Source organism: Corythoichthys intestinalis, chromosome 10, assembly GCF_030265065.1.
Source record: "Corythoichthys intestinalis isolate RoL2023-P3 chromosome 10, ASM3026506v1, whole genome shotgun sequence".
NCBI lineage: Eukaryota > Metazoa > Chordata > Actinopteri > Syngnathiformes > Syngnathidae > Corythoichthys > Corythoichthys intestinalis.
Window position 1 is genome coordinate 8,216,321 of NC_080404.1, and position 25,308 is coordinate 8,241,628.

At 38.2% G+C, this 25,308-nt stretch overlaps 3 protein-coding genes across 5 annotated transcripts in view; 2 read left to right on the forward strand and 1 right to left on the reverse strand.

Annotated features, from left to right (window-relative positions):
* Positions 1 to 1,374: 1,374 nt before the first annotated feature.
* On the forward strand, positions 1,375 to 5,426 carry msx3 (muscle segment homeobox 3). Its single transcript, XM_057849292.1, has 2 exons — positions 1,375 to 1,837; positions 2,629 to 5,426. The coding sequence occupies exons 1-2, from the start codon at positions 1,480 to 1,482 to the stop codon at positions 3,033 to 3,035; spliced, it is 765 nt and encodes a 254-aa protein (XP_057705275.1). The 5' UTR covers positions 1,375 to 1,479; the 3' UTR covers positions 3,036 to 5,426.
* Positions 5,122 to 13,959, reverse strand: znf511 (zinc finger protein 511). 2 transcript variants are annotated; one of them, XM_057849290.1, is made up of 7 exons: positions 13,839 to 13,959; positions 13,704 to 13,778; positions 13,558 to 13,634; positions 10,105 to 10,306; positions 9,841 to 9,965; positions 5,588 to 5,815; positions 5,227 to 5,461 (listed from the first exon to the last, which is right to left on the reverse strand). In XM_057849290.1, the coding sequence occupies exons 1-7, from the start codon at positions 13,866 to 13,868 to the stop codon at positions 5,389 to 5,391; spliced, it is 810 nt and encodes a 269-aa protein (XP_057705273.1). In that variant the 5' UTR covers positions 13,869 to 13,959; the 3' UTR covers positions 5,227 to 5,388. The 2 variants fall into 2 exon arrangements, with proteins under 2 accessions (XP_057705272.1, XP_057705273.1); XM_057849289.1 differs by having other exon boundaries at positions 5,122 to 5,461; positions 13,704 to 13,868.
* Positions 13,960 to 14,479: 520 nt separating this feature from the next.
* Positions 14,480 to 25,308, forward strand: part of adam8a (ADAM metallopeptidase domain 8a) — a 41,316-nt gene continuing 30,487 nt past the window's right edge. For both annotated transcript variants that reach the window (XR_009064589.1, XM_057848076.1), the window contains exons 1-10: positions 14,480 to 14,610; positions 14,703 to 14,800; positions 14,877 to 14,950; positions 15,037 to 15,112; positions 17,762 to 17,838; positions 18,191 to 18,413; positions 19,948 to 20,025; positions 20,106 to 20,168; positions 20,657 to 20,826; positions 20,920 to 21,001. Coding sequence is in view for 1 of the 2 variants with exons in the window: in XM_057848076.1 (XP_057704059.1) it covers positions 14,565 to 14,610; positions 14,703 to 14,800; positions 14,877 to 14,950; positions 15,037 to 15,112; positions 17,762 to 17,838; positions 18,191 to 18,413; positions 19,948 to 20,025; positions 20,106 to 20,168; positions 20,657 to 20,826; positions 20,920 to 21,001 (987 nt within the window). In the remaining variant the exon portion in view is untranslated. The remainder of the gene's footprint in view (positions 14,611 to 14,702; positions 14,801 to 14,876; positions 14,951 to 15,036; positions 15,113 to 17,761; positions 17,839 to 18,190; positions 18,414 to 19,947; positions 20,026 to 20,105; positions 20,169 to 20,656; positions 20,827 to 20,919; positions 21,002 to 25,308) is intronic.

Here is a 25,308-nt window from a genome sequence, read left to right on the forward strand (position 1 = left end):
AAATCTCCGAATTCTTGGAGAGATGGCCGTAAAACAGTCTTGAGTCTTAGTTCAAAGCAAAAAAAAACAAACAAAAAACAAAAACGTGCAGTTAGCATTTATTTTACGTAAATATGTCAAAGTACAATGCTAGTCTGTTAGTGAATGCAGCTAGCGGCTGCCTGATGTGAAAAGAGCTTTTCCGGAGAAAATTCTTGTGAATAAATGCTCAAATCCCTGAATTCTTCATAGATATGGATGTAAAACGGTCTCAATTCTTGGTTAAAAGCAACAACAACAAAAAAAACTGTGCAGCTAGCATTTATTTTACGTAAATATGTCGAAGTACAATGCTAGTCTGCTAGTGAATGTAGCTAGCGGCCGCCTGATGTAAACAGAGCTTTTCTGGTGAAATTTCCTGTGAATAAATACTTAAATCTCCGAATTCTTAGAGAGATGGACGTAAAACAGTCTCAATTATTGGTTAAAAGCAAAAAAAAAAAAAAAAACTGTGCAGTTAGCATTTATTTTACGTATATATGTCAAAGTACAATGCTAGTCTGCTAGTGAATGTAGCTAGCGGCTGCCCAATGTAAACAGAGCTTTTCCGGTGAAATTTCTTGTGAATAAATACCTAAATCCCCGAATTGTTTACAGATATGGATGAAGGACAAACGTGAGCTTGACACCCCCCCCCCCCCCCAAGCAACAGTTGCTAACGTCATGAAAATTAATTGGCAAAAGTGACGTGTTGCGTGCGGTATGCTATTGGATGTCTGTTGCCATGCAGTGAGTTAAAAACTATGGGGGAAAAAATCAACTTCAGAATGTTATGTGGGGCTGTAACCAGTATGTATTTTAATTTTAATTTTATTAACATAGTATTTATCAATATTATGTTAATACATTGATTAATAACTTTAAAATACAAGAAATACAATAATTATTAATAATTATATAATATTTGCTAATATTTTAAAGCTTTTAAGAGTCAACTTTTGAATAGGTGCCCACTGTAGTGACCACTGACTCTCAAATGGTTAATTAAAGGTGAAAAATGATACAAATTACATGCAATTCTTAGAAAAAAAAAAAAAAAAAAACCTAGCTGAGCTGAAGGGTCATCAGCACTACAAAGTAAAATGAGAATCTAAAATGAGCAAGCTACAGTTAGGAATGCCAAATAACAGGGGGGAACCCTGCTGGAATGTTGAAGGGGGCGAGAGTTCATGCAATATAACATTTTTAGGGTCTCAAATTAAGCCCTTGGTTGAAATTATGCATCACAAACTCGTCATGAGGACGACCTACCCAATCAGAGAGATTATGGGTGGAGTCACGGAGGTCCATCACTGAAGAAAGCGTGTGATACAGTAAGTAGGTAAGGCACTTTACTGGTGGGAAGCAAGTTGTTGTCTGATTCAAGTATTTGTCAAAGAGCAACCTAATTATTGGGGCAAAGCGAGCGAAAAACGGCGGAGAGCGAAGAAGGACATTTGTATGGCACCTCAGTTGTGCGTCATGAATCCTGCGCAGGGATCGCCACCTTCGGCCGCACCGGGGGACACTTCCGCGGAGGAGCACGCCTCCGAGGGCTCCGCGCCCGATCAACTCGACCTGTCACCTGGCTCCAGGTGTAAAGGCAAAAGCGTGGAGCTGCCTTTTAGTGTCGAGTCGCTCATTTCGGACGTGAAGCACACTAGAATCAGGCAACGATCCCCGGAGCCCGGCATGCGGGTAGAAGAGGACACCGGGCGCACTTCACCAATGGAATTTAATCGCTTCAAAGGAGAGAATGTGGACGTCAACGACAAGGAGAGCAGCCCTTGGTCACAGTCTTCTTATACATCACCTCCTAGTGAGTGAAAGCACTACATTATTTATCTTGTCAAGATCTGTTTTTCTTTTTTTAAATAGGAAAATCGAGGGCATGTCAAAACTTGAGTAAATAGTTTAGAGCACTGTATTAAATTTGGTTGAATTATCAGTCACACCTTGAATAAGCATGTTATATATATATATATGTAAATATATCTTTTAGATTCTAAGGCGTCTACAAAAGCTTTAAGTTTAAAATTAAATAATTACAAGTCAATTGAGGCTGGAAAAACAATTGCTGTGTTGGTAGAAATGCACCGCATACCGTCAAGTAATTGTAATATTTCAGAACTTTCATCCAGCAGGCAGTTCTACACATTAATAGCAATTATTAAGTGATCAAACTGTTGTTTCATTGCTCATTAAAATTGCACCTTTAATAATAATAATAAAGAGAAAATGGCACGATTTATTCGATTTTAGTTCATTTTTACAAGTCTAATAATTGTGTCTGGAAAGATAATTGCTGTGTTGCTAGAAACGCACTGCATACCGGCAGGTGATTATAATATTTGAGAACTCTCATGCAGCAGGTAGTTCTACACATTAATCGCAAATCACAATTATTGAGTGATCAAACTGTTTTTTCATTGCTAAGTAAAATCGCATCTTTAATAACATTCAAGAGAAAATGGCACAAGTTTTTATGTTTTCTTTAGACTGTGCAGGTGGTCCTATTTTATTAAAGGAAAAAAAATGTGTCCATTGACTATAAACAAATACGTTTAGTGTCTGATGAATGACCAGATATTTACTAATTTCTACTCGCAGGACTCCCCAGTCCGAGCCACTGCAACCTTCGCAAACATAAGAACAACAGGAAACCCAGAACTCCGTTCACGAGCACTCAGCTGCTGTCTCTGGAGAGAAAGTTCCGCCAGAAACAGTACCTGTCCATCGCCGAGAGAGCGGAATTCTCCAGCTCCCTGAGCCTTACAGAGACACAAGTCAAGATCTGGTTTCAGAACCGCAGGGCCAAGGCCAAGAGACTGCAGGAGGCCGAGTTGGAGAAACTTAAACTGGCCGCCAAGCCGCTGCTGCCGGCCTTTGCGTTTCCCTTCCCCCTGAGTGCTCCTATGGGCGCCCCGGCCCTCTACGGGGCTGTGAACGGCCCGCGGCCAGCCTTACCCTTACCAGGACTATTCGGCGGACCCTATGGGATGTACTACTTATCTTAACACCGCATTACACGGACACTTTGTGGCAAGGGCGTAGGTTTGATCTCAATATTGGTAGGGACGATATAACAGCACAACCTGCATGTACACTTTTTGCTGGGGACAGGACATTAGTATGACCAAACAGACTGGGTGAACGGCGGTCAGGGCTACATTTCTCACCAAAAACAACCTATCTAAATTGATAGGCTAAATGATTAATGCAAAATAAATCTGTATTGACTTATACCAACTTTCACACTGCAAATTTACATTACAACATCTTAATCAGATATTTTTTCTTAAATCTAGTCGAATAATTTTCTTCATTGCGGTTTGTTCTAAAGGCTAGTTAAAAGATTAATGTGTCAGATTCTTCCAATTACTTTTAGTAAATATTACCATTTGTTCTTAATAAGCCCAAAAATCGTCAAAAGTCGGTAATTTTTCACCAAACCAAGAAAAAAAATGCTTTCAAATAATATTTTGAACAATATCTATTCTTGAATTAAAACCATTTCTGACAAACAAGTTTTTTAAGATTAAATATAGAATCTTTTTTGCTTAAAATAAGTATATCTTATGTTCAGCTAGATATTTTTATTTCAAGAAATCTGAGTAAAATTTACTTGAAGCACTGGCTGATAATTTCACTTATTTCTAGTAGATTTACGCTGAAAACAAGGGAATTTAAGTTTTTCTTTTTTTTTCAGTTTTAAGGAGATGGGTTTTTGAAGTGCATATGTATAGGTTCAGGTGATACACCATTCGATTCAAACCTTTGTTTTCAATAACTACAAAAGAAACATTTTGAAAACTTCCAGAAAGAATGTCTGGATATAATTTGCAAATTTAAATTGCAATAATTGTGTATTAACATACAAATTAAAAATTGTTAATCATCCCTTCACTATACAGGAATGCAAACTATCCAGGAATGAATGAATGAATGAATTTTAAAAAAGTCTTTATAACGCTCAAAATTGTCTAAATAAATTAAATATGACAAAAAACAAACAAAAAAAACATTTTAGTCAGGGAATAACAAAAATAAATAAAAATGGAGCCTTCCTTCAGGAAAAACACTACTTTTGTCAACAAGCACAGCCAAACTCAACAAAAATGAAAGCTTTAAGACCAAATAAGCTGCTTTAAGACCACATAAGCAAATCATCAGCCAATCAAACGTGTGTTTGAGGGAAAAAAACATGAAATGGCTCATTCAGCAAGTGATAAGGGGGTAAATGTAAGTCTGAAAATAATTCACTTAATAATGGTAGGGTCAATTCTATCGTAACAACATATAGGAAGACAATCTAAATGACCTATATAACTGAACACATTATATAATGCAAATAAGGTTGCTTAAAAGTTGTTGCGGACAATTTGTGCATCCTGAAAAGTTGCTAGTGTTTTGTCCCTACCGTCCCTATGCAAACCTACGCCCTTGCTTTGTGGGAGTATGTGTGCCTTGCCTTTCAAAATGACCTCCTCTGCCACAAAACACGTTTAAATCTTATGAAGAATACATCAGAATATTTATTTAGTAAAATAAACTTTTGAAAAAATATGTTTATTAAAACAACCAGTTAAATTAGTCACTAGATCATTTAATATTTGACTGCATTCAGAAACCTTTTTGCAATGTGAAACCCATTTAAAATTTCAATTGCAAATGAGGTATTTTCTATCAAATATTTCTTTAAAAAAGAACGTCAGTATTTGACAGAATGTAGTGAAATGCTGAATTTGTGAAAATTCAATACGTACCAATGTATTTCAGCTTTTGTGTATTGACGTACAGACTTTGATCAAGAATTATGCACCAAAAATGTAGCATGTGACCCTTCCAAAATTGTGATCCAAAGATCCGAAAAGCAGCCAGTCAAATAAATTTGCACATAGGTGCTATATTAAGCAAGTTGTTCAAAATGGACTTGATAGCTCCATGCGCATGCACTCACATTATACCAATTCTGTTAATATTTCATATTTCCCTTAATTAAATTTTTTCACGATTGACATTTAAACTTGCATAGTTTTTTCCCCCCCCTCAGTGTTTTAAAAGCTTTTTTAATAAAACAGCAAGCACCAGTTGCATCTGTAAATAAACCGTTGATTACTTATTTTATATTCCAGAGTGATCAACAGTGTATTTGATACTTGTTGGCTGAACAAGTATTTTTGGACAATTAAAATCTATTACAAATATACTGAGGTTTGGTTTTTTTTGTTCGTCAGTTTTGAAACAAATATTATCGATATGTCACATGAAGAATTGTCTGAATAAACGATATGACAGAAAATATTTTATTTGTTGTCATGTGAACTAAAAGGCAGACATGAGCACATATTTGTGATATCTGAAGTAGTTTCATTTCCTCCTTCCTCTTTGACCTCTGAAACCTCGGGTGGAGCCATGACCAAAGCACACAGTGGAGGGAACCCTAGAAAAAAAAAATAAAGTATGATATTTCAATTTATACAAAGGAATAATGTGGAATTTTTTAAAAAGCAAGTCACAAAGCTGAAATTACAAACTGGTTAAATGCTGTTACAGCAGTCTGACAAACCTGTAGGAATATCGTGGGTTCAAATGTTCATCGTTTGTGTTGTGACCTGCTGCCTGTTCCTCATGTGAGGCACCCTTTTCACAAAAGTGGATCTCTGTTGTGGATAAGGGCATTTCCATGGATTCCTCTTGTTCTGCCTGTTTGGACTGCTCTTCACAAAGAACCGCGCTCACGTTGTCCGCTACCTCCATCGCTGTTTCTGCCTGCTGCTGCTTTGTCTCTTGATGTCTTTAAAAAAAGAGTAAGTTGAAAAAGTTTTCAAGAGAATTTACAACAATTAGGTTGTACTGTAACAAAGGTTGCAAATGACGGGCACAGTCATGACTTCATTGCCAATCTAACTCGTGATGTTTGACACCACTTCACCAATCAAACATTGACATGACCACTTACAAATTGGTATACTGACTGCGAGTATGCAAATTCTGCTGGTGAGCCCATTTTGCATTTTGGTGAGTGTAACAAAGTTCATTTAAGACCAGGTCTTGCCTTTGTCTTCTATGCATGAATTTATTTGACAACTTGTTATTGTTTAAAGTGCTATTGTTGAGCTACATCTGAATCTGCACAACCCTTATTAGACATTTTTTGTATATTTCGTTTTCATGCTTAAATATTTTTTAATCATATATTTTTCAATAACTCATTACTTCAGTTATCTTCCCCCGATTGAATACTTAAACACTACTACTTTTTACTTTTGAGTCCATTTACTCTTAAGTAACTGTACCTGAGGATACTTTGTACCTACTCAACCCAACTTTAAATATTAGTTTGGAGGATATGAAATTTATAGAATCATAAATACAGTTGAAACCAAGGTCGTAGGTTAGCATAGGGACATACAGTGCTGGCCAAAAGTATTGGAACCCCTGCAATTCTGTCATATAAGGCTCAGTTTCTCCCAGAAAATGATTGCAATTACAAATGCTTTGGTAGTAATAGCTTCACATATTTTGCTTGCAATTAAAAAACACAAAAGAAAATTAAAACAAATCATTATCATTTTACACAAAACTCCAAAAATGGGCCGGACAAAAGTATTGGCACCCTCAGCCTAATACTTGGTCGCAACACCTTTAGACAAAATAACTGCGAACAACCGCTTGTGGTATCCATCAATGAGTTTCTTACAATGCTCTGCTGGAATTTTAGACCATGCTTCTTTGGCCAACTGCTCCAGGTCTCTGAGATTTGAAGGGTGCTTTCTCCAAACTGCCATTTTCAGATCCCTCCACAGGTGATCTATGGGATTCAGGTCTGTACTCATTGCTGGCCACTTTAGAAGTCTCCGGTGCTTTATCTCAAACCATTTTCTAGTGCTTTTTGAAGTGTTTTTTGGGTCATTGTCCTGCTGGAAGACCCATGACCTCTTAGGAAGACCCAGCTTTCTTACACTGGGCCCTACATTATGCTGCAAAATTTGTCGGTAGTCTTCGGACTTCATGTTGCCATGCACACGGTCAAGCAGTGCAGTGCCAGAGGTAGCAAAGACACCTCAAAACATTAGGGAACCTCCACCATGTTTGACTGTGGGGACTGTGTTTTTTTCGTTGAAGGCCTAGTTTTTTTCCCCGTAAACTGGGGTCTTCCTGGGTATCCTAACAGAGTCCCTTTGGATTCAGACGCCGACGAATAGTACGTGTTGACACTGTTCTACTCTCGGACCGCAGTACAGCTTGAACTTGTTTGGATGTTAGTCGAGGTTTTTTATCCACCACCCGCACAATCTTTCGTTGAAATCTCTCGTCAATTTTTCTTTTCCATCCACCTCTAGGGAGCTTAGCTACAGTGACATGGGCTTTACACTTATTGATGACACTGCGCACAGTAGACACAGGAATTTTTCAGGTCTTTGGAGCCTTGAGATTGCCCATGCTTCCTCACAATTTTGCTTCTCAAGTCCTCAGACATTTCTTTGGTCTTCTTTCTTTTCTCCATGCTGAATGTGGTACACACAAGGACACAGGACAGAGGTTGAGCCAACTTTAATCCTTTTTATTTGGCTGCAAGTGTGATTTAGTTATTGCCACCACCGGTTATGTGCCACAGGTAAGTAACAGGTACTGTTAATTACACAAATTAGAGAAGCATCACATGATTTTTCAAAGGGTGCCAAAACTTTTGCCCGGCCCATTTTTGGAGTTTTGTGTAAAATTATAATGATCTACTTTTTTTCCCCATTCTCCTATGTGTTTTTTTCATTGCAAGCAAAATAAATGAAGATATTACTACCAAAGCATTTGTAATTGCAATAATTTTCTGGCGGAAATTGAGCATTATCTGACAGAATTGCAGGGGTGCCAATACGTTTGGCCAGCACTGTAGGTCATTTAGATTGTCTTCTCATATGTTGTAATGATAGAACAGACTAGGGCTGCAGCTATCGATTACTTTAGTAGTCGATTAAGCAATGAACTATTTATTTAATTAATTAATTTATTTTCCCTTCAGGCAAACCCGAAAAGGGCTGACGAGAGAAGCCGAAGCTTATTGAAACCTGTCCCCAGTACGAATTAGTACGAATAATTGATTAATCGGATAAGGAACATAAAAAACTAAAATACCTGCGCTGAGCCTCAAACGGTTTAAAAAATAAATAAATATGAGGATCTATGTACAACAAAAGAACAGTTGGCTAACTTACAAGGCAAATGTCCACTAGCTTAAATGCTATAAAATGCTTTTTTTTTTTTTTTTTTTTTTTTTTTTACAATGCTCTTAACAAATGGTTCAGGCACATATTCCAACAAAAAATGGCTAATTATACCTATAAACTTAATTACAAATGCACTGAAAAAAACATTAGCTGAAACAAAAACCTAGCTTATGTTGGTCTTAACAGGGAGCAGATGGTTTCAGCCATGTGAAATGAGGTGGACTAGAGGGCCGTGTATCCACCCAAATCAATAAAACTAAATGCAAACACTTTCAAAACAAACCATTACAACGCCACTTCAATTCAAACCTTTTTTTCCTAATCGAATACTTGAGTTAATCGATTAATCGTTGCAGCACTACAAAAGATCCTACCAATATTAAGTGAATTACATGGGTACCTCAACATACAATCGCTTTGACACACGATCTTTTCGACATCCGTCAATAAGTTTGACTCGCCATTAGTTTCCAAATCCGACGACAAGCTCAAAATACGACGATTTATGACAGCGCTGCAGTTTCAGAACGGTGGATTTTCTTGAGAGGGAAATCAACAAGGGTTCTAAGAAGGTTAGTGCAGGTGGTGAAAAATAGGAAAAGGTTGTATTTTGAGGGGATAATAAATTAACTCTATTATATAAGCTGCACACAGACTACTTTTCATTGCGTCAAAGTGTCATTTTGTCAGTGTTGTCCCATGAAAAGATGTACTTAAATATCTGCAGAAATGCGAGAGGTGTACTCACTTTTGTGATACGCTGTATTGGTTCCACCTGTTCCCCATTACCTTCTGTGTGTATATATAGTCAGTCTCCCCCTTGTTTTGTGCCAGAGTGTCATCGTCTACCGTCGTGTCACCCCAGCTAACTTCTTGTCCACAGCCATAGAAGAAAATCCAATCTTGAATCTTTTGTAAGCATTTCAGAGTTTGTGTGCTATCATTTTTGCCTTCCTTGGTGAAGTGAATTTTTGTTGAAGAACCTGCCTTCTGATTGTGAATCTTTTGTAAGCATTTCTGAGATTGTTTGCTACTTTGTGTTTTTGATAACGTTTTTGCCTTCCTTGGTGACGTGAATTTTTGTTGAAGAACCCGCCTTGTTTGTTTTTACCTTGAGAGAGACATCGTTGAATAAATCATTTTCGTTAACCAAGAAAACTCTGCATTTGGGTCCTGCCTCGAGTTCTGACGTTTGTAATAGTACCAGCAGTATTTATAAAGGATTTAGTGTATGTTTTTGGGCTGTGGAACGAAATAATGGAATTATAATATATTCCTATGGGAAAATCCTGCTCAAAATACCACATTTCGACTTACAAACCTGGAACGAATTAACTTTGTACATAGAGGTACCACTGTATTTTCATTATGTTCTGTTCTGTTTGTCCCTGTTCACTTGCTAAATGTGCTGGTCCATTTTTTTCATTAATTTTTATCCCAAATCACTTCTACTTTAGTTACAGTCTAGGGTGCTCCAGTGTCCCCCAGAAGTGGATCCATTCTTGGATAGCTCCCAGTTTTTTTAAATAAACAATTATGTAAATGGAGAACGTTGCTGCCATCTATCGAGCAAATGAAGTAAGTGCACCCTTACCCTTTTTCTCTTTTGGGTTTGTCAAATCTGAAGTCTGGAGGGTACTTGTGAATTCGTATCAGGTGGTCCTTCCTGAGTGTGCTCGTCCTGAATTTGTGTCCACAGCCCTCCACCAAACACTGGTACTGTAAATCATGTAGGCCATGTAAAAATACTTATATTATTTGGTAGACACACTGAGTGTCAAAATATTATAGAGACAACGGGATTTCTCCATGTGCGAACAAAAGAGTCCCCCCCCCCCCCCCCCCCCATGTTTCGTACCATGTCTTGCCGCTGTGCCAGGACCATGAAGACAGAGTCGTGCCACTCCTGAATGTGAATATCCAGGAGGCGAGCAGTGGGTAGTGAGCGTCGGCAGATGGAGCACACATGACGGTGTAAGGAGTTGTAGTGATGCTCATACTCCTCTAAAGTGGCATGGACTGCGTTGCAGCCTGAGATGTGACAGGCAAATTCTGACACTCTGGAGAAAGAACAGGATTAATAAAAAAATCAAAAAATACAGGGGTTGCCAATATAATGCAGCGTAAAAAAATGGAGTAATGCAAACACCGAACTTAATTGAAATGCCTAAAGTGTGTTTATTGAATTACACATATAGAAAATGATAGCTCCAGAAGTTTCCCAGATTCAAAAACATCTCTTATAAAGTTGAATAAACGGTTAAATAAATAGCTCTCAGAAATTGTTCCAGAGAAAAGAAAGCCCTGATGACCTCGTCTAAGTATCCTTGAGCAAGATACTAAACCCCACGTTGCTCCTGGTGCTGTGTCACCAGTAAGTAGATGAGGATATAGTGTAATATGCTTAAAGGGTACCACGAATAGAAAGACATGTACCGGTAGTTCTTAAAAGATAAATGTTAGTATGAGTTATAATAATTTTAAATTAAAACTCCTCTTACTGTTTTCGTTTTGATAAAATTTGTAAAATTACTTTAACTACGGTAGTAAGTCGCCATTGTTGTTGCCGTCGCAGAGCGGTGACGTCACTTGGGTACGCTGCCGGGCTTCTAAAGTGTCACTCTTAAACTACATAAAGATGTCATTGGTTCTGCCCTTCCAAATTTGAACCCGAGAGCTCCTAAAACCACTGAAATGCAAATAAAACTGTTTTGGCACAGTTATTTCTATAACACATACAAAAGCTGATTTTCATTCAAAATTTTATTTTTTCAATGATTTGTATAATAAAACAAAAACACCAATAACCCCATCCTCCATCTCCTAATTTTTATTTTCCCTCATTTCCTCACATATTAAATGCCAAATCTCAATTTTGACTACTTAAGAACATAGGGTGTATATCAGAATTGAAGTTAATGTAAACATTTACTTGTGCTTTCCTTTTTTTCAATAATAAAGATATAAGTAACATACATTCAGGAAAAAAAAGTACAAATGACCTATATTATGCTGAGTGAAATGGAATATATTTTGAAGATTGCAACATTGAAATATTGACTTTTTAAATCATAAGGAAATGAATAAGTAGCCTAACATAAATGAAAAAAAATATAAGTCCAAACTGCACATTGACAGCTAAGATGTTCTGAACCTCCCCATCAGAGCAAATAAAACTAAATGTGATAAATAAGCCTCCTCAACTCTTTCCTTGCTCTTAAAGATTTGATCCATTTTCTGTTGCATTAAACTTTTTGGTCGCATCAATTCAACAAACTTTTTTTTTTTTTTTGCTGTTCCAGAAAACATGCACATTTGAACCAATCAGAGCTAACTATCTTGCTGATCACATGTCAGTATGTCAGCCACTTGAACGGATCAATGAGTCCGTTTTGCTTTGCTGTGTGCATTGGGGTGACTCAACATCGTCAGACTCCGATAACTGCAGCACCTGTGGAAACCTCCATGCCCTCCGTGGAATAAAATAAATAATAAATATCGGTGGAAACGGATTACGCTACACAAGCACTTTATTATACTTGTTATTAACACTTGTGTATGTAAATCTTATGCTGGTAGATTGTTTTCTTCTTGGAGATGAAATGCATGTGTGGCAGCTTAGCATTTTTTTTTTTTTACATAGCGTTTTTACAGTTGCCGTCATATTTTTGGAATCAAAGCACCTTGTACCGGAACGCTGAATCTTATACCGGAACTGCGTTCCTGACCTGCATCTTATACCGGAACTGCGTTCCTGACCGTTCTAGCCCACTTTCACCCCTGAGTGACACTGTGGAAGTACGACAGCATACCCATGTGACGTCAACGTCCTGTGATGTCAACAACAATGGCGAGCTACTAGTCAATTTTTTGGTTAAAATTGTACAAATTTTATTAAAACGAAAACATTAAAAGGGGTTTTAATACACAATTATTATAACTCTTACAAACATTTATTCTTTCAAGAACTACATGTATTTCTATCCGCGGTACCCTTTAACTTAGGGTGACCAAACGTCCTCTTTTGCCCGGACATGTCCACCTTTCACGTCGTGTCCTCGTCATCTGGCCGGGTTTTATAAATTCATGAAAATGTTCGGTTTTTATGATTTTTCACGGGACCAATTTGAAGAGAATATCTCCGGCCGCTGGGGGGCAGCGCTTGCCTGCGTTGTCGTGGCTCCTACTAGTAGGGGCGGGAGAAGGAGTACAGTTTACCCCTTGTATTATGGGCCATTACCGCCATCTACTGGGTTGACGGTTTGGCAAGAGAAGAGGCAGTTACGGACTACAATAAGGAGTAGTTTTAAGAGACGTTTATCATGCTCCGTACACCTTTCTGTAAGTTTATCTTCTGTTAATGTGGCTCATGTGTCTTCTGTTATATATTATAAAATATATGGGTACAAAGAGATGCAGTATGTTGTATTAGTCTTGTATTAATTGTTCTGCGTTCGTGTATTTGGTTTAATGTTAGTATTATATTTTAAGTAGGAGCGCCTGCCCAGTTGTTAAGAGTTTTTTTTTACGATAAATACGTATAAAATGGCAACTGTTGACCTCTCTCGGAGCTTTGTACTGGCATGATCTGTAAAATCCCGTTTGATGTCAAATCGTTGCGCTACCGATGATTGTAAACTTAGATAGCAAAGTTTGATTTTGCCTCGCTAATAGGGTAGCTATCAGTGAGCTAAGCCGCGCTAGGCATTATGGGAAACGTAGTTTTGAACTGCTGCGTTTGGAAACATGCTGGTTGAATAGTTTGTTGGTTTATTTTGGTTATTGTTTGCGTGTAATCTAGAACATTGAATGGGAATAAAAATTGAGTGGGAATAACAATTTCTCAACGACAATTGTCGTGATAGTAATTTATTTAAAAAATTATGTGGCACAAGCCTACTGTGTGTCTGTATTGACTGTACTATATTTCTACGGGTCTGCATGCTATTTTTTTTTTTTTTTGTCTTTTTTTTATCTTTTTTTTTTTTTGCGTTTTTATTATTATTATTATTTTTTTTAATAAGAATAAAGCCTGTTAAGTAAAAAAAAAACTTATTTCCATATAGTATATAATATACACTATGTGACATTTTTTTTTAAATAAAACTGAATTTTTCTGTCCAGACTGAGGAGGCACACATTAAATATATTAAAGTGATATAGGCATCTTTGAGTGAACTGCGAGTAAAATTCAAGTATCTCGAGGCCGGGCCGAGTGTCCTCTGTTTTTGGAAATCAAAATATGGTCACCCTACTTTAACTACAGAATGAAGCACTTGCTTCCCCTAGATGTATCGCGTACAACCGTCACCTGAGAGTCTGTTTGTCGCCGTCTGCCTCTGAAATATAAAGGTCTTGAAGGTACATGTGTCTTTCAACATCTCCATCCTGGAAATAAAACGACCAGTGTAAGAATCGAGCACATTTGAAATGTAGTTCAGCTTGACGTTCGGCTACCTCAAACAGTTCGTGGTCCTTGTGAAGGTACATGATGAGTTGCGGGCTGAAGTTAAACGGGTTTTCATCCTCCTCCTGTGGCAGGCAGTCAGTAGTTGTACAGTCTTCATTATATAAATTTCCCAACACCCTTACCTGAGTAGGAACCAGTTCTGGCTGTAACATTTCTTTATTTCGACGTCCATGTAGTCTAATGTTTTCCTTTTTTCACTGTCTTGTTTGCAGTTGCTTATGTCGCTGAATGATGACGTCAAATACAATGGAATTAGAAAATCATTTTCAAACCTTGTTTTTACGTCTTGACTTAACAAAATGTTTTAATGTGATTAACTCTCGTATGTTGTTTTAATCACGTGATAAAATTAGAAATATTTAAGCACTGTAAATTGTATTTGAAAGACTTTGTTCAAATTTATGCAGTTCAAAAGATGACCAGCAGATGGTAGCAAACTTACGTCTTAAAAACTAATTGATTGCTTGAGTTTAGTTTTTTTTTTAATGTTATTTTATTTTATTTCCTTGTTATTTTTATTATTATTCCCCTGGCCTTCGTGAGGATAAGCGGCTCGGACAATGAATGAATGAATGAATGAAATGTTATTATTATTATTATTATTATTATTAATTTCGGATAAGTTAATATTTCCCATTTTTGTACCCATTTGACGACTAACAATATACTAAAAGGGTTTAAAGACTTTAGAAAGTGTCAACGTGATCCCCCACCCCCTTTAATTCTTGCGTGATTTCGACGCCTCATAGGGTCAGTTTAGGAAATTACAACGCAGAGGGGCGGAGAGTCTTGAGCATTTTCTTTTTCAGCACATTCCAGCTCACAATGACTGAGTCCGTCCAAGCAGCATGAACCACTTTGGATATTTGATATGGATTTTCTTCTCTGCTTTGGGTATTTTTATTTTTTGTATATTTTTTTCATACCCCATATCACTTTTTCCTTCTTTCTTACCCAGCTCATTGGGATATTCATGATATTTGCAGGGAGTGTGTGGACTCTGCCTCATGTGATGAAGTATCAAACAGTGATCCCTCAGAGGCTGAAGAATTCATCTCACATCACTAATGCTGCCACCCATCAGGTAAACCCTCACCGTTGCACAGCTTCATTTTAACATTTCAAACAACCACCCATATTCAATATTGTGTGTTTTATAGAAGTTCCCTGATATACTGCAGTACTCTGTAATGATTGCTGGACAAAATTGCACTTTACACCTGGAGAGAAATAAGTAAGATAAGTTTATATTTGTCCACTCTCATTTTTTACATTGTGTATTTAAATTTGCTAATCTTGCAACCAATCTGATCATTTCAGGGAGCTGATTGGAGAAAACTTCTCTGTGACACATTATTCTGAGCAAGGTATCGAACTAACAACACCTAAACTTGAGGTATGAATGGCTACATTTTTAAAATACACCCTAATGAAAGGAAATGTGTTAGTGTAGTACAGTGGTGTGAAATATTTCCTTTGAGTAGCCATTAAGTTTTTTATTTGTGGGTTATGGAACAATATTATGTGATTGTTGGAATTTGTAGGTTAAATGCTTTGGGACTTTTAGCAGTCACATCAAATTGTATCACAAGCTTTATATGGTCTATGACGAAAGAATTTCAGGAACCACAAAATGTGGGACATCATGCCTACATGAAGTGTGAATTGGAGAAAATATATAAGTGTAACATATTATACTGATGTAGAAAGACTTTCACATGATTTTAGAGTGGGTCTGCGGGTAGTTGACATCCAACTGTCTAGTATTGCATGTGAGGAATAAGCTCATCTAGATGCCTTTTTATGTACAGTGGTATGAAAAAGTATCTGAACCTTTTGGAATTTCTCACATTTCTGCATAAAATCACCATCAAATGTAAGCTGATCTTTGTCAAAATCCCACAGATGAAAAAACAGTGTCTGGTTTAACTAGAACAACCCAAACGTTCATAGGTTTTCATGTTTTAATGAGGATAGCATGCAGACAATGACAGAAGAGGGGAAAATAAGTAAGCGAACCCTCTGCCAAAGTAGACTTAAACAGCAATTGAAACCAATTCTTTCCAAACAATTAAAGTCAGGTGTGTGCCTAATCACTAATGAGTGGTTTAAAGCTGCCCTGCACACTATAAAACACACACCTGGTAAGAAATGTCTTGATGAGAAGCATTGTCTGATGTGCATCATGGCTCAGTCAAAAGAGCTGTCTGAAGACCTGTGATCAAGGATTTTTGATTTGTATGAAGCTGGGAAAGGATACAAAACCATCTCTAAAAGTCTGTATGTTTGTTAATCGACATTCAGAGAAGTTGTCTCCGAATGGAGAGAGTTTGGCATTTTTGCTTCTCTCCCAAGAAGTGGCCGTCCACCAAAGATGATGCCAAGAGTTCAGCGCAGAATACTCGGAGAGGTAAAAAAGAACCCTAGAGTGTCTGCTAGAGACTTACTGGAACAGTCCAATATCACTGTGCACACATCAACCATACGTAAAACTATGGCCAAGAACGGTGTTCATGGTAGGACTCCACGGAGGAAGCCACTGCTGTCTAAAAAAAAAACATTGTTGCTCATTTAACGTTCGCAAAAGGGCACTTGGACACTCCACAGAAGTTCTGGCAAATTTTTGTGTGGAGTGATGAAACCAAAGTTGAATTGTTTGTGAGTAACACACAACGTCATGTGTGGAAGAAAAAGGGAAAAGCTCCCCGACATCTTCACCTCATCCCCACCGTGAAGCATTTTGGAGGGAGCATCCTTATTTGGGTCTGTTTTGCTGCCTCAGGGCTTGGACAACTTGCAATTACTGGAAGAATGAATTCCAAAGTTCATCAGAATGTTTTGAAGCTAAAAAGAGGATGGATGCTTCAACAAGACAATGATCCAAAACACAGAAGTAAATCAACTTCAGAATGGTTTCAGAAGAACAAAATACACGTTCTGGAGTGGCCAAGTCAAAGTCCAGAATTGAACCCCATTTAGATGCTGTGGCATGACCTAAAGACAGCGATTCATGCCACACATCCCAGGAATCTGACTGAACGACAGCAGTTTTGTAGAGAAGAATGGGCCAAGAGTAGTCCTGATCAATGTGCCACACTGATCTGCCGCTACAGGAAGGGCCTGGTTGAAGTTATTGCTGCCAAAGGGGGGCCCCACAAAATTTTAAATGTGATGGTTCACTTACTTACTTTCCTCCCTTCTGTGATTGTTTGCATACTATCCTCATTGAAATATGAAAACTTAAACCGATATATGTTTGGGTGGTTTTTAGTTTTTGGCAGACACTGTTTTTTCATCTGTGCGATTTTAAAGATCAGATCACATTTGATCGTGATTGTATGCAGAAATGTGACAAATTCCGAAAGGTTCAGATACTTTTTCATGCCACTGTACACTGTATGTAGTTGGGAATGTAACATTGTCTAACATATCTGGAAAAAATCAAATGACTAAGGGGTCATTAATCCAGAGGTTCTCAATTGGCCTCCCTTTGGGACCCACATTTTTCTCATGGACTTTGGGTTGTGAGCCACATTTATAGATGTCAGACAAACCAACCACATGAACATGCATGTTAAACTGAAGACTCTAAATGAACCAGACTGGAGTTTTGAATGTGCAAGTTAAGAATGACTAGCATTGTTGTCAGTTTGACAGCGTGTCCAAAATGTTTTTGTCTACGTCATTTACAATAGAACTTTTTCAACACAGGAGATTGTGGCATGTATTCATCAAGTAGGCTTCAGGATATCCCGTGGCATCATTACCACAATACACTTTGTACTTTTCTTGAATTTGCTTCATATCCACCTAGTTGGTCTATGTTTTGACATACTGTGTTAGCTGTGCACTTTTCTTCCTAAATGACACAGTTCCTTCCTCTATTTCTGACATCTCACACAGGAAGTAGATTAGTAATGCTTGGTTCTTGATGTATCATTTCCCTCTGACTGTGAGTCATGAGTGCAACATGTAAAACTTGGCTTCAATTCATGCTGTCATTAGGGGATTTGTGTCGAAATCTCTCCTTTTCTGACATGTTTAGAATCACTGCTACTACCACGGACACGTCGTGGGAGTTGACGACTCTGCTGCCAGCGTGGAGCTGTGCTCTGGGTTAAAGTGAGTCTTTTTCCCTGATCTCGATCCTGTAAAAGTGATTCCCAACAAGTTATTGTTGCCTAAGCGAGACATGTCAAATTCACATAAAACATTATGGCTTGAAACTGCCCACTATGATTCATGTCCAGCATGTTAAATAGAGACTCCGCTGCAGCCGTTTCCTCCATTAGAATTAATAAGACTATGTATGACTCTCTGAGATCTAGACGTCTCAGTCTTAAGCCACATTTTTCAATATATTACATGTTTCCATTTGTAATTAGATGACAGGAGTAACAAAGGGACATCAGCTTTGCAATTATTGCAATGCTAGTCTCTGCGCTTTCCTAGAAGTGCCTCTTTTTCCCTACAGGGGGATTGTGCACCTCCAAGATCAGACATACTTGATAGAACCCCTGGCCTCACAGCCAGCCAATAGTGGGGCAGCCATTAAAGGTGACAGTGATGAGAGTCTTCATGCAGTCTACAACTACAAACACCTGAGGAGGAAGAGGAGCTCCTGTTCCCATGGAAACACAACCATGTACTATGATCACGGCGCTCGTCCGTCTGGACTGTTCCAGCTCGGCAGTCTGGTAAAAACACACAGCATGAAGAAATACACATTTTCCGTACACTCCACTGTAGGGGTGTGACAAAATATCGAAATGGTGATATATCGTGATACTTTTTATCCCAAAAGGTTATCGATATGCTCCTGCCAAGAATCGAGATATCGTTTTAAAAAGGTGTCAATGTCTAAAAATAGATAAATAAAAAGGAACCAACAAGTTGCTACCAAAACCTTCCACCATAATAGTGTCTCAGTTAACTCTAAGGCTGCACTGACTGTGCGCCCAATCCTTTTAGACTGGGGGTTTTCAGGGCATTTACAGGTCACTAGCGGTTAATTTTAGGGCATATATAGGTCATTTCCTGTTGAGTTTGAGTCACTGCCTATTCATTTGGGTGATTCCCAGGTCACTTCCTGTTCCGTAACTCAAAATCAACAGGAAGTGACCCATAAAATACCCCAAAATCAACAGGAAGTAACTGAAGATCAACAGGTAAATGACCTTAAAATGGCCCAAACTTACCTTATTGCCTGGCATTGGCTGCCACTGACGGCCTTAGACGTTCAATCCGTTTGATTGATTTCAAATGGATTGGACGTCTACTAGTGATAAACTCATTTCAATTCACAGCAGAAGCTTGTTTTTCTGTTTATTAGTTGTTGGTCAGAAAATCATTCTAGGATATTCTACAAATGTATCGATAATCGTTGTATCGCCATATCGTCAGATCATCGTTATCGTGAGCTTTGTATCGCAAATCGTATCGTATCGTGAGGTAACAAGAGGTTCCCACTCCTACTCCACTGGTCATATCATTGGACCTGGCCTGCTGACCTCACCTGACTAGCTGGCAAGCTAGTTGGCTGACTGACTTGCTGCCAGACTATTTAATTCACAGACTGACTTACTGGCTACCTTTTGTTTTTCAATGAAGCCAGTTGTATTGTTTGTATTCTTTGCTGATGAGACAATACTACATAGCACAAAGCGCTAAGCTAGTTAGCGATTATGCTAATCAGTGTCTTAAGTGTCAGTTTGACTTGTGTTTTGGAGAAGCACATTAGCACTGGAGTTATTGTTAGAAAGTAAAGTTGTCTCATATATTTTTATAAGAAAACACACACATAAACCCATTCATATAACAGCTTAGATTCTCCTTTCAACACAAACTGAAACTGTAACTTGTCATACAAGAGAGGGTGCGTTGAAACTGGATTTGGATTGTATTTATGAACAACTGTTTGATCAAGAAAACAGATTCATTACAGTCCGCCTCCTCCTTTTTCGATTTTTGTTTGGTTTTTTAAAGAAAATTAAAAGTGACATTTATCCGATTAATCGTTTAATTGCTCGTCCGAATAATAGATTATAAAAATAATTATTAGTAGCAGCCCTACACATCACTCTTGAGTAGTGTTACACCACTCATGGCCCCTCAAGTGTGATGTTCGGTGCAGCTTGTTTGTTATTAATTTCCACACATCTTACAGTAGCAACTATATATGTATATTTAATGAATGTAATTTTTACACGTCTAAAAATTTTAACTCCTCAGAGAAGCAGAGGCCAGGCTAACGACAGAGCAAGAAAACCCAGAACAGTGGAGCTTGTTGTGGCGGTCGACAACACTGAGGTTTGATTTCATACATTTTATTTCTAACAATTCATTTTCATTTCATAGAATTCTACTAATGAAAATGTGTTTTTTTCTAGTACAAGAAGTTTGGTAATAAAATGGAAGCTCGAGTGCTTGAAATAGCAAACCACGTTGACCGGGTACGTGTTTATCAAATAGGCAGAAATAGTCATTACTGTGAAATAAGTTCATTCAAAAATTCACACAGGATTATTTTATGCAGTCTGGGAACATTTCCTGTGCATGCATAACATATCTTTTGCGTCTGGATGGCAGAAAGTGAGGAAAAAGTGTGCTGATACGGGCTGTTCCTTACAAGTGATTAAAAGAAGAAGTTCTCTCACTTCAACTGTGAATCTTAACACCTAAGCAGAGGAGTTTCACACATTTCACACTTTCCTGTTTGCATATTCTCTAAGAATTGGGCCAACGTCTGTGAATCATCAGACAGTAGACCCAACAGTGGTAGTCTGCGACAGTATTATTGGTCTAGTGTATCCTTGCGCCTGTGGTTCGGCGCATCACGTCTGACTCGCTTTTGAATTATCCTCCACAATACTGAAAATCATCCGTTTTAAGTTCTTTCCCTTTGAATTTGCTCTAACTGGATTCTTCTGTAATATTTCAGCTCTATCGTCCCGTGGGTATCCGTGTGATGTTGGTCGGCCTTGATATCTGGTCGTACAAAGATCAAATAGAGGTCAGCACCAATCCAGAGCAAACGCTCATCCGCTTTCTCGAATGGCGCCAGCGAAAACTCCTGCCGAGGACGAAACACGACAACGCTCAATTCATCACGTAAGACATTCAGACGTGTTTTTTGGCTCACATAAACAGCCTTTCATCTACTCTGACTAGTATGTGAACAATGTTCCTTTTTTATTGTTGTAGAGGGTTGGATTTCGAAGGCACCACAGTGGGTCTCGCCAACACAAATGCAATGTGTACCTCTAGTTCGGGAGCTGTCAACGAGGTGGGTGTTTTTGCTACTGATTGTTAGTGATTGGCTGGCGATCAGGCCAGGTTATACCCTACCTCTTGCTCTAAACTGCTTGGATTTTGATTTTGATTAAAAAATGTTACACAGAGGAGGTTTGCCATAATTGAAGTATGGATTTACCTGATGTCAGGTTATCTCTTGTTGCTACAATTAGTATTGACCCTCTCTGCTGACTTCATATAACTCCTGGTGGATTTTCCTCTTAATCTGGAGGTTGCTTTTCCTTTTGAATAAAGTGTACTAAATTGCCACCGAAAGGCAAGGTTACCTCATTGGCTGCCACTGACGACAATATACAGTGGTATGAAAAAGTATCTGAACCTTTTAGAATTTCTCTCATTTCTGCATAAAATCACCATCAAATGTGTTCTGATCTTTGTCAAAATCGCACAGATGAAAAAGCAGTGTCTGCTTTAACTAAAACCACCCAAACATTTATAGGTTTTTATATATTAATGAGGATAGTATGCAAACATTGAAGGAAGGAGGAAAAATAAGTAAGTGAACCCTCTGCCTAAGGAGACTTAAAGAGTAATTGAAACCAATTTTTACCAAACAATTTAAGTCAGGTGTGAGCCCAATCACTGATGAGTGGTTTAAGATTGCCCTGCCCACTATACCACCACCTAAAGCAAAAAAGAATTAGCGATTTTTTTCTTTACAAAAACAGTGAAATTTTCTAAAATACAATCCGAGGTCAAACATGAAGATGATTATCATAGTTTAATAATAGTGCCCAGTGATGAAATGTTAGCTGCAGATTAGACCGTGGGGAACTTAAAATAGTTTGCATTGTAGCCATTATAGTTTATGTTGTTGCTGTTGAGCTGCCGCCATGCAGAGCGTTGTGGGATATTTGTGTGCAATTTATTTTATTTATTATGAGTGTTGTAAAAAGTGGGTGTTAAAGTCAAAGGCGTAGGTTTGGTCTCAACAGTGGTCGGTACGATATATCCGGATAACCTGTATGTACACTTTTTGCTGAGGACAGGACATTAATAAGACCAAACAGATTATTGAACGGCGGTCAGGGCTACATTTCTCAAGAATATGAACCTCATGATAGGTTAAATGGTCAATGCAAAAATAAATCTGTATTGATTTATGCGTACTAACTTTCACGGGTGATAACATTCGATTCAAACCTTTGTTTTCAAAAGCTACTAAAGAAACATTTTGAAGTACAAGTCCCTTCATTAAAAAAAAAAAAAAACATGGAACTATCCAAGAATGGGTTCACTTTCACTTCTGAAGCTACTGCGTTGCATTACCGTAATGCACATAATGCAAACATTATCTATCTTTATTTGTAGTTCTGAATTATATTTAAGGTTACTAAATATCATTACCTTTGTCTTATTTAAGTTAAGTGATCATTTATTTATATCCATCCACATCTTTATTTTAATATATTCCTCATTTACAGTAGTTACCAGTTCATTTTGGTTTTCATTACTATAGACAGGGGTGCACATAATTTTTTTGCCCAGGTTCTCAGAGGAGAACCTGGAGATGCGACTTGGTCCTCGTTGAGCTTGAGAGACGACCCGCCTGATGCGATAAAATTATGACAAGCTTTACTTGGAGCCAAATACCTTAAATTGATTTTATTAACAATTAACACTTGATTAACATCAAGTGGCACAACAAAATTGCCATTACTCTGAAGTGAAATGTAAAGACATATACAGGGGTACGCATATTTTTTTTGCCTCCCACATTAACTCCATGCCTTTGTAAAAGTGGGATGTCCACCTCTTAAGAGCTCATTGAACGTGCATGTTTAGCTTTGTGAAATGTGAGCAAAAACACGTTTGTCAGTGCATGGCGCTGTTCTTTATTAATTTTATTCCGCCACTTGTCCATAGGGCGAGTAGGGTCCTGTCTGGCATCGATAGTTTGCTTAATTGCCATCATGCTCTCTGTTTTTTTCGTGATTTTCAAAGTTTCGATGGCTGAAATTCTTTGACCCTACATAAAATGCGCTGCTCTTATCAGCGACATTGAGATTCTCACGGCAAGTTTAGCACCACATTTCCATGAGAGCATCATTTGCTTCTAGCCATGGTACCTCCTGCAGCCACTTTTCAGCAAAAGTCCTTTTTTTCGGTAGCTCCGGTGACATCTCTGTCGTCTGCAGTGTTGTAATTTTACTTTAAATAAGTAATTAATTACAGTTACAAAGTACTTCTCCCAAAAAGTAATTGCGTTAGTAACTCAGTTACCTGAATGTAAGAGTAATTAGTTACTTGGAAAAGTAACTAGTGGTAATTTTCTTTTTTTTTCCTCAAAAAAAACAAAAACAAAAACAGGTCACGCAATGTGAAGTTTAAAGGGTTTGGGGGACAATTGGCCCTAGCCCAATTCTTCACCCTCCACTTAACTAGACACAAGGGTATTGCGATAACTAGATAGTAACCTTTGCTATGTGTGGAAGTCATTTAAAGTTGTGAATCAACCGTTAAAGTTGTTAAAATTGCTCCCGTTATTTCATTAGTTCCCTTCTGTCTACTTTAAACATGTGTAAGTTTTAAAACTGTTTCATCATTTAAAGATAGATTTAAGTTAAGATTTTGCCGATTTAGGAGCATTTTAGATTTAAAAAAAAAAAAAAAAAAAAAGTTACTTAGGTTCGCTATGAAGGATCTCTACTAAGAGCCTTCCTGCGAGGTCTACTGCTTTAAGATGGCGGCAGTATACTAACGCATGTAAAAACATGTTGCCAATGCAGCTGTGTCTGTAAATTGCATCTAGTTCTATAATATGATATCTACCGTGTCATGTGGGCGTAGTTTGTCGGCTATGGCTACATTCAGGTATTATTGGAGCAACGGCGTCTTGCCCACTGTTCTGACAAAATTTGCAACCCATCAAAAATTGCTACCTTGCGGGTTTTGCGCATGCGCGAAACATTAAAAATGGCTGCGAATGCGGCGATTCCAAAGTAAACACTACAAACTTTCATAAAGAAAGGAATATTTACTTAATTTTCATCACGTAAAGACATGTACAAAAGTTCTCAGACACATCCTACCATGTTAGCTGCACACAGTAACTGCACTCCGCGCTCTCACTGTTAATAACTTTGCCGCGTCGTTAAGTATTAATTTAAGCCATTTTCGTGTTGCGCATGTATGTTTATGATGTATCTAGTTTAGTTAGCACTTTGGATAACATTGAGAGTCCAACTGAATGTAAAAGAGGGGGTTTTCAGCGCCACAAAAGCTTTGGGAGCAAAATTTTATAAGGGAGCAAATTTTGACAGAACACCGTTACTAACGCCGTTATATTCTAACGCCGTTATTAACAACACTGGTCGTCTGTCTGTCTTTGGAAGGGTGTGGGGGAACACGGAAATAATTATTCAGTGGGACCTGCCTCTTTGACATTTTGAGAATAGATTTTCTCGTGTCCGCCACAAATACAGTGGTCAGCCATCGGTACGCAAAAGGTATTGAAGCCGTTGAGGGCCAGCGCATTTGTCTACGTCCAGTCCGCATGCGCGCATGCGGACAACTTATGTGCACCCCTGACTATAGAATATGTTTGTGTCATCTGTAAAAAGTATGAATTTCATTAACTGAGATACATCATATATATATCATTAATATAAATATTAAATAATTTTGGTCCCAAAACGGACCCCTGAGGGACCTCATGAGTGGTACTGAGATATTCTGATGACCACTTCCCCATTTTTACATATAGGGAATGCGACGTACTACGTCATTGTTTGGACGCGCCTCCATGCTGGCAATATGATTCACTTCCGGGCCGGCAGACTCAATGCGGATTGTAACGTGTGGTCGTGCTAAGCTAACTCTTTCGGTGTTTTAGAAAGAAATTGTGGGTGTGTATTGTTGTGTTACCGGGTGCAACAGCTTCTCCTACGACTAAAAAAAGGGCGAGGAAAACTGGACTCACTTCTCACCGTTTTCCTGCATGGAGGACCAAATATCAGATCACGAAGGCACGCCGGATGGCTGGGTTGCAACGGTTCGTCGGAAAAGCATTTCTTTTGATCATATTTCTGCTGGAATGAGAGCGTGTTCCCGTCATCTCGACTCTTGTAAGTTGAACGATTTATCCGTTTTGGTTTCAATACGTTTTTTTAAATTTTTTTTACCGTTGTGTAAATCTGCCTCGGTAGCAATGCTAACCTACTCATCCTCCTCACCTACCTGTTGTGTTACTAGGAAAACCTGCATATGAAATGCTGACATCACATCCTGATTGGTCACCATATCTCTTCTTGGGTTATTCTGAGGTCAAGCGCACCA